Below are 11,850 nucleotides of genomic sequence, written 5' to 3' on the forward strand. Positions count from 1 at the left end.
AACATAGATCTGGTCAAAAGACAGAGTCTAGAGCTCAGAGCTTGCTCAGCGTGAATGCATGGACACAAAATATAAGCCAAGCCCACAGCTGATCCCAGGTGAGGCAGGAGGATTGCAAGTTTAAAACTAGCCTTAGGAAATCCTCTTCCAAACACACACACACACACACACACACACACACACACCGGGATCAGCAGGATGGCTCAGTGGGCAAAGGCACTTGTTACCAAACCTGGAGACCCGAGTTTGCGTCTCCGGGACCCATATGGTGTAAGTAGAGAACCTACTCCTGCGAGTTGTCGTTTGACATATACAAAAAAAAGTGTAGTAAACACAGAGAGATACAAAGAGATTCTCTAATTGGTGAGCAGGGTGTTCAGGAAACAAGAACAAGGCTGAAGACTCTAGAGAAGGAGTCAGCCTAGAACAGACTTAGAACGCCAAAACAGCAGATGGAGATTAAAGCCTATGTTCCACTAGGGACAAGTCTGACACCAAAGCTAAGGCCACAGTAAGGAAAGGAAAGGAGTCCGGGATTGAGAAAACAGGAACCTAGAATCTGAGGCTTGAAAAGATAAGAAGGCTGCTCTGGAATCTTCCAGGTTTAATATTGTGCAAGCTACAGAGGTTGGAGAGATGGCTCAGCAGTTAACAGCACTGGCTGCTCTTCCAGAGGACCTGGGTTCAATTCCCAGCACCCACATAGAAGCTTACAACTGCTGTAACTCCAGTTCCAGGGGATCTGGCACTCTCATACAGACATACATGCAGAAAAAAAAAAAAAAGCCGGCAGTGGTGGCGCACGCCTTTAATCCCACCACTAGGGAGGCAGAGTCAGGCGGATCTCCATGAGTTCAAGACCAGCCTGTTCTACAGAGTGATTTCCAAGAAAGGTGCAAAGCTACACAGGGAAACCCTGTCTCAAAAAACAAAGCAAAAAAAAACAAACCAATGCAAAAAAAAAAATCATTTTTAAAAGATTGTGAAAATTAGAGTTGATAGCAAAAGTCCAAGGAATGCTAGACTATTTAATTGAAAACAACATATTCTGCAAGTTAGAATACCCATGGAATGAGAAGGAAGTCTAGAACAATGGCAGACATGGCCAGAACATAAAACACATCCAAAATGAGAACTCAGGATAGATTACACAGAGATTATTCAAAGGGTTGGGTGAGCCATATCTTTTTGTTATTGGTCTAGTGCTAGGAATCTTGTGCATGTGAGGCAATTGCTCTATCATGGAGCTATACCCCCGGTCCCAGTATAGGACATGTCTGAGAGGAAGACTGAGAGCAGAAATTTGCATAGGGGTGTTATCTAGGTATTTGAAAAGACCAGAAGAGAAGGAGGGGGAGGAGGATGGGAGAGGAGGAGAAGGGGGAAGAGGAGGAGGAGGAGAAGGGGAAGAGGAGGAGGAGAAGGGGGAAGAGGAGGAGGAGGAGAAGGGGGAAGAGGAGGAGGAGGAGAAGATGAAGAAGAAGAAGAAGAAGAAGAAGAAGAAGAAGAAGAAGAAGAAGAAGAAGAAATGTGCACAACATAGTGAGTTCTAAGTCAGTTTGGGCTACATGGCAAAATCCTGCATGTTGGGGATGGGGAGGAAGCAAGTGGAAAAAGACACGCCTAGAATTTTGCACGTGGTATAGAATGTAGATCACGCCTTGGTGGGGATGGAACAGATGTATCATCTGGAAAGGTTCTGGATCTTGGAATCTTAAACATAACACAAGGAAAGGAGAAATTATAACGAGAAATGCAGGAAGATGGCTGGTAGGTTCCAGATCACCTCATGAACCCTGACCACAGAGCACACTTGGAGGATGGCTGTTTGGTACTTGGAGTATGAGATTTCAGACATCACCATATGGGTCTCTAGAGGCATTGAAATGCCAGAAATACATCAACCACTCAGCTTTAGTGGGAGAGGAGATGCTGGAAGTCTAGCACCTGAGATGACAGGCAGATGAGTTCAAGGCCATGGAAGATGTGAAGTTGACAGAATGGTGAAGCCACAAAGACCTAAAAAGATGGGAGTGTAGTGGACAGCCAGGGGTCCAGACCTTTGCATCCACGTGGAGGTGTTAGAAACTTAGAGCCTGAATGTTTGATGGGAGTGTAGGGCTGGGCAGGTGGTCTGATGGACAGGACAGTTGCCGCAGTCTGAGACTCTGGGTCTCTGAGATGTGCTTGTTTGGATGGGGGTTACAAGATGGGGCGAGACACCTAGATCTCCAAGGAGGAAAGAGGACAGAAGCAGAGGAATTGCATTCCAGATTTCTGAAGGGAACTCATGGCGCCTGAGTCCCTAAGACAGCCAGCAGGTGCTGGTGTACCAGGAGGCTGGGCACATTTGTCTGACAAGGGGGTTGGGGGGCTGTTAAACTAGGTGCTAAGTGGAGGGGGGTGGGCAAAAGCTAGGAAACTCGATTCTCCGGGTGCTGAATAGGGTGATGGCGATTACTCAGGGCCAGCAGATGTATGGGCACTAACAGCCTTTCAGAAGCAGGTAGGAGCTGGAGGCTCCATGCTAAGGTCTCTAAAGTGGTCTGGGCAGGGACATTCCAAAGCCCTGACTATAAGTGAAGCAGCTAGAGTCCCGGAAAGCTAGGGTGCCTAAACATGGGCCTGAGAACCCTGCGGCCCAGCTGGGAGGGGGGCGCCGGGATTCCCAGGTCAAAGGCGCGGCTGTGGGGGGATCCCCACGCCGCCTGCACCCCCTCCTTGGCGGCGGTGGCAGGAGATGGGGGAGGCGAGGCTGCCGAGAGAGCTGACCATGGACAGCTCCGGCGCGGGCCTGTTTCCAGGGCGAGCCAGCCCGGATCGAGGAACGTCGCCGGCTGTTCCAGCCAGAAGGTGGGGGGCGCGAATGGGGGAACGATTCGGACGCAATAGAGGTAGCCCCACAGCGGTAGCCAGTGTCTGGAGCTCCCAGGACTGGGCCCGGAGGAGGGATCTAGACTGAGGGGTCCCCTGTGCTGAGCTGAGGGATTCAGGCTTCTGGGCCCTAAAGGAGGCAACCCTCCTGAGATAGACACCAGGGTTCGGCTGGGGACTCTGGGCTCCGGGAAGGGACACGCCTGGCTCTCCTGGGTTGGCTTGTGAAATCTGGACTCTGGGTTCCCTCGGGATGTAGATGGGAATGCAGGATTTCGGGCAAGCGAGTGGGGGAGGCTAGCCCAGGGGTCCCCGGGGTGGGCGCTGCCAGGCAGTCTGGGCCGGGCTCTTACCTACCTGGTCCGCGGCGACTGCGGGAGGAGCTGGGCTGCAGTAGGGATGCGGGGTGGGGTAGGGGCACCGGGCGGGGCCCCTGGCGGCGACCGGGGCCCGGATCTGGAGCTCTGGAGCCCTGTCTACGCCGCTAGCGCGGGCTCAGCGTCTCTTGCTCCGGCTCCGGCGCTGGGGACCCCCCTCCCCCTCACGGTCTCACAGCCTTATTCCCTAAAATAGCCCCCTGCCCTTGTCACCGTACAGCCTCCCCCCGCGAGGCCGCAGTCGCCAGATCCAGGGGTGCCCACCAGCGCCCCCCCCAAAATCCCACCTTCTCCCCCCCAAAAAATTTCTCCTCCCTCCCCCTCCCCCCCACAGATCCCAGGCGGTCGTGGCCCCTTTAACAGAAGACTGACGGACGGCGCTGAGTGGCCAATGAGAATTAGCGTCCGTGCCGGCCGGCGACAGGGCCCCGCCTTCACATCAAGAGGGAGGGGCCGCGCGGGCGGAGAGCTGAGGGCGGGACTCATGGCACAGCAACCAATAAGCGTGCGGCGTGCGGCGGCCTGGATGGAGGCGGAGCCCGGCAGAGGATGATGTCACCTGAATCTAGTAGCGCGCGGCGTGGAAAGCGAGTCACGACCCCGCGTTCCCGCGGCAGTGCGCGTCTAACGGGACAGGAGGGCTGGGTGGTGGGATGGGAACTCAACACTCGAGGTGGGAATTCTTTTTCTTTTTCTTTTTAAGGCAAGGGCGGCTCCCGGAAGGATGTGCTCGGTTGGAAGGTGAGGCTAGTAGCCGATGGGTAGCGAGTGCCTGGTACTCCGCACCCCTGCGCCCGCCTGGGGAACTGCACGCGGCCCGCCACCCCCGACTCCCACGCAGACGGTGGCACGGCCCACAGGGCTCCCCCAGCGAATGGTTCGCTCCGCCACGCCTACAGAGGCAGCGCTCAGGCTCCTGCTGCGTTTCCAGACTCCCGCGTCCGACCCGCGGCGGAAGACCCTGCCAGACCCTCTCCTTCCGAACCTCTTAAGTGTTGGGGACAGTGGTCTTCAGTGCTGCGCCCTGGCACTCACTTAGACGCAGCCTTGGGCCGGGCTAGTCTCTGGGAAGCCGGCCAGCCTCAGCCCTCGGAGCTACCCATACTGGAAAGAGCTTGGTTTTAACCTCAGCTTCACCCTCCTCCTCCACAGACACTATTCCAGGATGCGCGACAGACACACAAGACACTCGGTGAGGGTTAAAGATCTTTAAATAAGGTGCCAGTGACAATAAATAATACTGTACAGGGGAGGAGGATCCTACTCTGTGATTTCAGCCTCGAGACTCCAAAGACCTGCAAGGATATGGAGAGGGGAGGTTCAGGCACAGAGGAGGTTCAGTGGGGCACGGGATGTTTAAGGATGGGGTTCTGGAGACAACGGTTCAGAAAAGCAGGCACAAGAATTCTGATATTAGGGAGCCAGAAGGTCCCAGGGCCTTGGCTACCATGGTTACAGGTCAAGAGTCAGGAAGTCCCTGGAAGGAGCCAGGGATAACGGATGGAGGCCGCTGGGCTCACTGGCCTTGTTTGGGAGTCTGAGGCTGGGGAAGGCGGCGGGGGAGGGTGGTCACGGAAGGCTCACGAGTAGCTGTGGTGCTGCTGGCGCCGACGGGCGGATCGCATCTTCTCAAAGCGGGCCTCCATCTCCTCCAGCACCCGAGGGGTGTAGCGCACCACCAGCTTCACTGAGCCCTGGGCGGCCTTCAGGAGTTCCACCGCTTTTTCATGGTGTTCGCCCTCCACACTCTGCAGGGCAGGCCTCGCACAGACTGCTGGCCCAAACCGCTGCCCTTACCACCCTACCCAGGACATGGGACCAGTGGATAGTGAGATGGCTGCCAGGGTCGAGTCTCCAAGGCCTCCTACCCCCACCCCACGTGGATCACCAACTTTAGACTCAGCACCCGCACCCTAAAACCTGCCATGGCAGTGCAGCTTAGTCCTTAGTGAATGAACCAGGTCCCTGACCCTGTCCTTGTCCTCCCAGAGTCCGGAGAGGTCTCTCTACACCTCCGAAGCCCATTGCTCTCCTGTCCTCACAGCCCAGAAACAAAAGCCCAGCTTTTCTGGCCAGACTACCTCCTCAGTGGTGCTTCCTTGGATTCTAACCACTGGGGTTTCAGGATGTTGGGTGGCCCAGACTTCTATTAGAGCTAACCTTTCTCCTCATGTCAGGGAGTGCAGTTACAGACCCTATCTGTTCTCAGCCAGAACCACCCTCCACCTCTTAGTCCGGAGAATTACCCATCCTTCAACATCCACCCCTGATGTTCCTCCTGCAAAAACTTCCCTCCTCTACACTGGACTAGAATCCCAGCTAGGCTCTCTGAAACCCTTGAGGGCCAGCAGTGTTCCCCACAGGGTGTCTACAGAGGCTACGCTCCACCCAGTGCTTCCATACAGACACTGCGCTACCGCACTCACCACACCATTCACAGACAGCAGCTGGTCTCCCCTCTTGAGGCCACCGTGGCGATCAGCCACACCTCCGGGGATCACTCGAGAGATGTAGATGGGTGAGTTCTGTTCCTTGCCGCCCATGATGTTGAAGCCCAGACCCTCATCAGTCTTGGGTAGTTCCACGACCCTGGGATGTGCATGACCCTCACTGGCTGTGAAGGCAGCCACTGTGGCCTGGAAGAGAGGAGGTGCCTTGTTGTGAGGGCCCCCCTTGAGGGAAGGGCACTGCAGCCAGGGAACAAAGGTCAAGTAGGGGAGTCCTGCCACAGCAGGCCCCTTGTGGTGACCAGCACCTGTGAGACCACTTACACCCTTCCACAAGCCAGGTCTGTCCTCAGTGCTTAGCATCTGCCAATCTTGCCTTCAGACAAATGGAAAGTAGCCCCCACCCCAGGGCCGAGGTGGGTGAGTTGGGGACAGGACCGAGTCTGCAGGCAGTAACAAGAGTGTGGCACTGCAGTTTGGATAGGTGTCCCTGTTCACGACATCCAACTGGATTGTCTTTTAGGGTCATCTTCATGGCAGGCGAGTGAGGCCAGTTTCCAGGCCTGTTGCTAAAGAGAATCTCATGTGCATTCAAGTTAAAAATGTGCAGTTATTTAAAGGGTATTATAAATAAATCTTCATAGGGTGGAAGAGACGAGCAAATGAGGAGGAAGGCATAGGGATAGCCAGCTTTGGGAGGGCACTGTGCCTGTGGTCACCCAGAGCTGGGGGGCAGGCGCCTACCTTGGCTGTGGCGTGAGCCCGCACCTCGGCGCTGCCAGTGATGTCCAGCGTGTCATAGAGCTGCTCATACACCTGAGGGTGTGGGGGAGGGAGGCGGCAGCTTTAGGGAGATGCCAGTCCACGGCCCTGGACATGACTACCTGAGTCTGCTTGCCCGTCGCCGCCCCCGCCGCGCAGCGCAAGGAAACTACAACTCACATAGTACCAGGGTGCTCACCTCGCGGATGGCAGAACAGAAGCGACTCTGCAGGACCCGCTGCAGGGCCTGCAGCTTCTGCGGGGGCAGCTCTCCGCTGCGTTGCAGCCGCTCCAGCAGCTCCACGGCCCGGGACACGTCTGCAGAGCGCGGTGGGGACCGCGAAGGCACGCGAGGGCAGCAGGAAGGGCGACCGAGGTCAGGCTGGAAGCGGTCGACGCATCCCGCGGGTCCCCTGGACCCCAACCCCAGGCAGGGTGTTCTTGGGGCGCTCCGCCCCAGACCCTCCCACGCCCACAGACCGCGCCCCGCCCACCCCGACTACGCCCGCCCCCGGCATTTGCCTGGCTGGCGCGGCCCACTGAGCCTAGAGACCGGACCGGATCCCCCGGAGCGCTTACCCCGCTCCAGCCCCAGCGGCTCCACCAGCGCAGCCATGTCGCGGCCAACACTAACCACCCTCCCAGGCGCCAGCGAGGAGGGGGAGGTGCAGCGCGAGGCCCCGCCCACAAGTGCCGGCAAGGAGGTGGCGCAGCGTGAGACCCGGCCCACACGGCTACCCACAGTTCGAGGCCCTGCCCTCACCACGGACGGCAAGGCGGTGCTACGCAGAGGCCCCGCCCACTCCGGAACTCTTGTGAAACCCTAGTCCTGTGCGTGCCTCGTCCCGGTGCCCCTACATCACTACCAGGTGCACGCGTTTGTTCTGCTTGCGATCTTCCTGTTGCACCTTCGGCGTGCTGCTTTGCTCCTTACAGCATGGCTGTGCCCTTCGGCACTTTCCCCTCATTTCCACATTCATAAGTCCAGAGGGGCGTGGTTTCACAGCACTCCAGGGGCCTAGGAAGGAGATCGCTGCGACTTGGAAGCCTGGGATACAGACATAGAGCCTGTCTCCAGAAACCAGAAAAATGAAATCTGAACCTGCAGATGTAAACTAGTCAGTAGAGTGCTAGCCTAGCATGCTCAAGACTCTGGGTCCCATCACCAGCAGAGCATAAATCACAGGGTAGTGCTTGCCTGTTATCCCAACACTCAGAAGCTGGAGCAGGAAGATCAGAACTCAAGGTCACCTTTGGTTACACACACACACACACACACACACACACACACACAGAGCCTGGTGGCTCACACTTTTAATCTCTACACTCCAGAGGCAGAGGCAGACAGATCTCTGAGTTTAAGGCCAGCATGATCTACATCAAGGCCAGCCAGGGCTACATAGTGAGACCCTGTCTAGAGACAGACAGAGACACAGAGACAGACCTGAGCAGGGACCTTCACAGTTCAGAGATTTTTGGAAGATAAAGTCAACGAGCCATAAAGCCTAGGTCACCCAGAGTGCCCAAGAGGCTGGGCAGTCACGATGGCACGAGTGGATCTGTATTTTCATGTAAATCTCTAAGAGTGACATAGGATGGTCTAATGGGTATCTGAAGCTCTCCGGGGGCACCCTGGGAGTCTGGATTGCAGAAGAGGCAGGAAGGAGGATGTCCCATCAAGCTGAGGCCTGGGGGACTGGCAGACTAATGTGGAACTGCTTGAATAGTGTCTATCTTGCTGGTACTTGTCTAGTAAGAAGGCCCTGGGTTCAGTCTCCAGCATTGCATAACCCCATTGTGATGGTCACTATGGAGGCAGGAAGACCATCAGTTGGTGGTCAGCTTAGACGACAGATGCTTAAGCCCTGAACACCTGAGCCTGTGATGTCTGAACTGGAGGTCAGAAGATGCTGCTGACTGTTAAACCAAGGGAGCTAGGAGGAAAGCTAGGTGGGGAGGCACAGGAGGAGTGGTCGGTGACAGGGAATGCTGTTGACGGTTGTTGGGTTCCAGGATTCTGGTTTAGCTGGGTGGGGATGTGGTCAGAAAAGGCTGTGTTCAAGGGCAGAGGGGAGCAGGCTTCTCTGGCTCTCCGCCACAGTCCTCTCAACACTAGCATGTCAATGATAAAACATCACTGTGGCAAGCGGCAGTGGCGCACACCTTTAATCCCAGCACCCGGGAGGCAGAGCCAGGCGGATCTCTGTGAGTTCAAGGCCAGCCTGGGCTACAGAGCGAGATCCAGGACAGGCACCAAAACTACACAGAGAAACCATCTCTCCAAAAACAAAACAAACCAAAAAACCCAACAACAACAAAACATCATTGTGCCTGTGCCTTTCCTAACTACCCATTTCATCAGATAGCCTAAGATGGCCTTGACCTCGGCCTCCTACCTCAGCCTTCCAAGAGCAGGGATTTTAAGCTTTCCCCCACCATGCCTGGCTTCAAAAGCAGCAACCTGAACCCAACAACCAGGTACCTGCTTCAGCTTTTATGGAGCTTAGTTTCTGCCTTCCTGTCTTTAGCTAAGGTACAGAGTATTGTCCTTAACCTTTTGAGCCACCTTGAGTGCCAGGGACAAGTAAAACCAAACTAAACAGACCACCCCTCAGCTAGGGAAATGATCCCTGATGGCAGGTTCCACTCTCAACCATGGAATGAACACATTATCAGGACACTTCGAAGGGCAGACTGGGGCCAAGACAATGAGTTTAGTATGAACTAGAATACTCCTTGGCCAGGACTGCTTAACCACACACCTCTTAACAATAAACCTCATGTCAGCGCTCCAAAAGACTGTTCCTCTTCCCAGTGAGCTGTGAAGAAATCCCTCTGCTCCTTACAAGGGGGTGGTGCCTAGTCTGTTGGGGCTGACAGTGCTGGGGCTTTTGCCTTAAAGTCTCTGGTAACAGGGATGGAGGTTGACTACAGTGTTCTGCTCTTGCTATGAAACCTAGTTGGGTGCCCACATCAGGTGACTCACAATCACCTCTAACTCCAGATCTGGGGGATCTGACATCTCTGATCTCTCAGGGCACCTGCACTCATGTACACAGGAAAGAACACACATAATTAAAACTCTGACCAATGGAGCTAGGGATGTAGCTCAGTTGGTAGAGAGCCTGCCAAGAATGCACAAAGCCTTGGGTTCCAAAATCCCAAGCACCCCATGAACTGTGCCTGGTAGCACACATCTGTAATCTCAGAACTAGGGAGGTAGAGGCCAACCTGGCCTATATATTAAGTTCCAAACCAAGCAGAAGTATACAATGAGACCCTATCTCAAAAAAGGTGGTGTGGGTATAAACAACACCCCTTTGGCTCCTCTGGAAGCAAGCCCAGATACTGCAAGTTGGTCCTGTATCAAACACTGCTTCTGTTTATTGGCCTAGATATTGGTATTACACTTATTTGTTTACTACCTTCCCTCTGGTGAACTTAGATATACTTGACTTTGTGTATGTGGCACAACACAGCACATATGGAGATCCATGCCCTCTTGGTAACAGCTTCTGTTTCATCTATGTGTTTATCTGATGTCTGTCTGTGACATCCTTACTGTGGGACTCAAGCTGGGTTTTGAGATGCTATTTCAGGTCCTTGCTTTGTTGGTTTTTACAAACTTCCATTCTTTCCCCTATATTCTCAACTTCTTTCCAAGTCTCAAATACAACAGCAATTGTATTGACTTTTTCCCCCCAAGGCAGGACTTGCTTGTCCCAGCTGGCTTTGAACTCCTCATACAACTGGCTTTAATTTTTTAAAAAAGATTTATTATGTATAGTGTTCTGCTTGCATGCACGCCTTCACACCAGAAGAGGGCGCCAGACCTCATTACAGATGGCTGTGAGCCACCACGCGGTTGCTGGGAATTGAACTCAGGAAGGGCAGGCGGTGCTCTCACCCACTGAGCCATCTCTCCAGCCCCTAACTTTCTATTCATAATTCCCAAAGTAGGAAATTTCAGTTTTCTTGCCAGTCTGGACCTACTGCTCTAGAAACTGCCATCCTGGGATGCCCCTCTACTTCCATTTGAACTGATTTTTTTAAACTCTTCACCAGTCAATTCCTAAGCCAAGAGGAATTTTCATTAAGTTTGTTCATCCTTCCTGGCATTGTCAGTGTTCATGACAAAAATTTGGGTGTTTTGGTATCTAAACTAATCCTAAACCCATCTACTAAATTACCACTTCCCACCCCCAACAGGGTTTTTCTGTGTAGCCCTGGCTCTTAGACCTCACTGTAGACCAGAGTGGCATCTAACTCAGAGATCTGCCTGCAGACCTCCTCAGGGTTGAGGGTGGAGGCACCTGACTGTTTAGCTGGGAACTTCCACTTCCTCCCTCTCCAGGTTCCACCCTCAGAAAGCCAGCCAAGTAGTGGATCCTCCCCTGGAGCTGCTCAAAGATCGCACATACAGGGGTATTTAAGGCCCCCTCCTTGGGAACAGTGACGTGACTTCTCCTCTTCCCACCCCTACACCCCCAGATCACCCAGGACTGCTTTGGTCGGATTAAACCTGGTCTTAAATTGGCTTACTGCATCGGCAGAGACCCACAACCGGGGATTCAAAATTTCTATCAATGACTTTAATTCCAGCACTCAGGTGGTAGAAGCAGAGGCAGGTAGATCTCTGTGAGGCCAGCTTGGTCTACATAATGAGTTCCACGACAGCAAGGGCTACAGAGCCTACCATAAAAACAAAAACAAGCCGGGGCGGTGGTGGTGGCGGCGCACGCCTTTAGTCCCAGCACTCGGGAGGCAGAGCCAGGCGGATCTCTGGGAGTTCGAGGCCAGCCTGGTCTCCAAAGCGAGTTCCAGGAACGGCGCAAAACTGCACAGAGAAACCCTGTCTTGAAAAACAAAAACAAAAACAATTTAAATTGTCAACCTCAGACTTGTTCATCTTTACTTTCCTTCGTCTGCTTTAGCTTCATCTCAATGGCCCTCATCTTCTACCTACTATCCTCCTTGGTATCCCCTAAGTCCTCTTTCTAGCAAGCCTAGGAAATTTCAAGTAGCTGTTGAATACTGATGGCCTAAATCCTTGATTTTGTATTTCTAGCCTGGTCTTTCTTCTAGTGGCCACCTGTCATGGGGTGAGGTAGGAGGCACTCCCATCAGAACAGCATGGTTGCTGAAATCTCACGCTTCAACATGATGAGATTCCAGGGGCTCTCATTACCATATTGAGCAGCTCAGGGGTGGACACAGGCTTCCTGGGCAAGTTACAGAAGTCTAATAGCCATTGCTGTGGATGTAGTGGCTATTTCCCACCAGTAAGAATGATGATAAGCACCCATTTTGAAGGCAAACAACATGATGATCCACAAACACAATACAGTGATAGCTAGGAGGGAAGGGACACACTCTTGACATCCCCCAAA

At 53.8% G+C, this 11,850-nt stretch overlaps 3 protein-coding genes across 6 annotated transcripts in view; 1 reads left to right on the forward strand and 2 right to left on the reverse strand.

Annotated features, from left to right (window-relative positions):
• The window catches only part of Ppfia3 (PTPRF interacting protein alpha 3), a 27,300-nt gene extending 23,710 nt beyond the window's left edge, over nucleotides 1-3,590 (reverse strand). Inside the window, exon 1 of one of the 2 annotated variants that reach the window (XM_028859142.1) lies at nucleotides 3,232-3,590. The gene's annotated coding sequence lies outside the window, so the exon portion shown is untranslated. The remainder of the gene's footprint in view (nucleotides 1-3,231) is intronic. The other variant, XM_037200783.1, reaches the window with a different exon arrangement.
• Nucleotides 2,289-4,501, forward strand: LOC114684629. 2 transcript variants are annotated; one of them, XR_005090326.1, is made up of 3 exons: nucleotides 2,291-2,853; nucleotides 3,586-3,867; nucleotides 3,955-4,501. XR_005090326.1 is itself a non-coding variant. In XM_037200794.1 (2 exons), the coding sequence occupies exons 1-2, from the start codon at nucleotides 2,620-2,622 to the stop codon at nucleotides 3,802-3,804; spliced, it is 453 nt and encodes a 150-aa protein (XP_037056689.1). In that variant the 5' UTR covers nucleotides 2,289-2,619; the 3' UTR covers nucleotides 3,805-4,501. The 2 variants fall into 2 exon arrangements, 1 of the variants encoding a protein (XP_037056689.1); XM_037200794.1 differs by having other exon boundaries at nucleotides 2,289-2,853; nucleotides 3,586-4,501.
• Nucleotides 4,445-7,537, reverse strand: Lin7b (lin-7 homolog B, crumbs cell polarity complex component). 2 transcript variants are annotated; one of them, XM_028859144.2, is made up of 6 exons: nucleotides 7,040-7,276; nucleotides 6,660-6,778; nucleotides 6,443-6,514; nucleotides 5,678-5,887; nucleotides 4,836-4,999; nucleotides 4,445-4,546 (listed from the first exon to the last, which is right to left on the reverse strand). In XM_028859144.2, exons 1-6 carry the CDS (start codon nucleotides 7,074-7,076, stop codon nucleotides 4,525-4,527), a joined length of 624 nt encoding a protein of 207 aa, XP_028714977.1. In that variant the 5' UTR covers nucleotides 7,077-7,276; the 3' UTR covers nucleotides 4,445-4,524. The 2 variants fall into 2 exon arrangements, with proteins under 2 accessions (XP_028714977.1, XP_028714978.1); XM_028859145.2 differs by lacking the exon at nucleotides 4,445-4,546 and having other exon boundaries at nucleotides 4,861-5,052; nucleotides 7,040-7,537.
• Nucleotides 7,538-11,850: the final 4,313 nt, after the last annotated feature.

The sequence above is a fragment of the Peromyscus leucopus genome, chromosome 1 (assembly GCF_004664715.2).
Source record: "Peromyscus leucopus breed LL Stock chromosome 1, UCI_PerLeu_2.1, whole genome shotgun sequence".
In the NCBI taxonomy this organism is placed as follows: Eukaryota; Metazoa; Chordata; class Mammalia; order Rodentia; family Cricetidae; genus Peromyscus; species Peromyscus leucopus.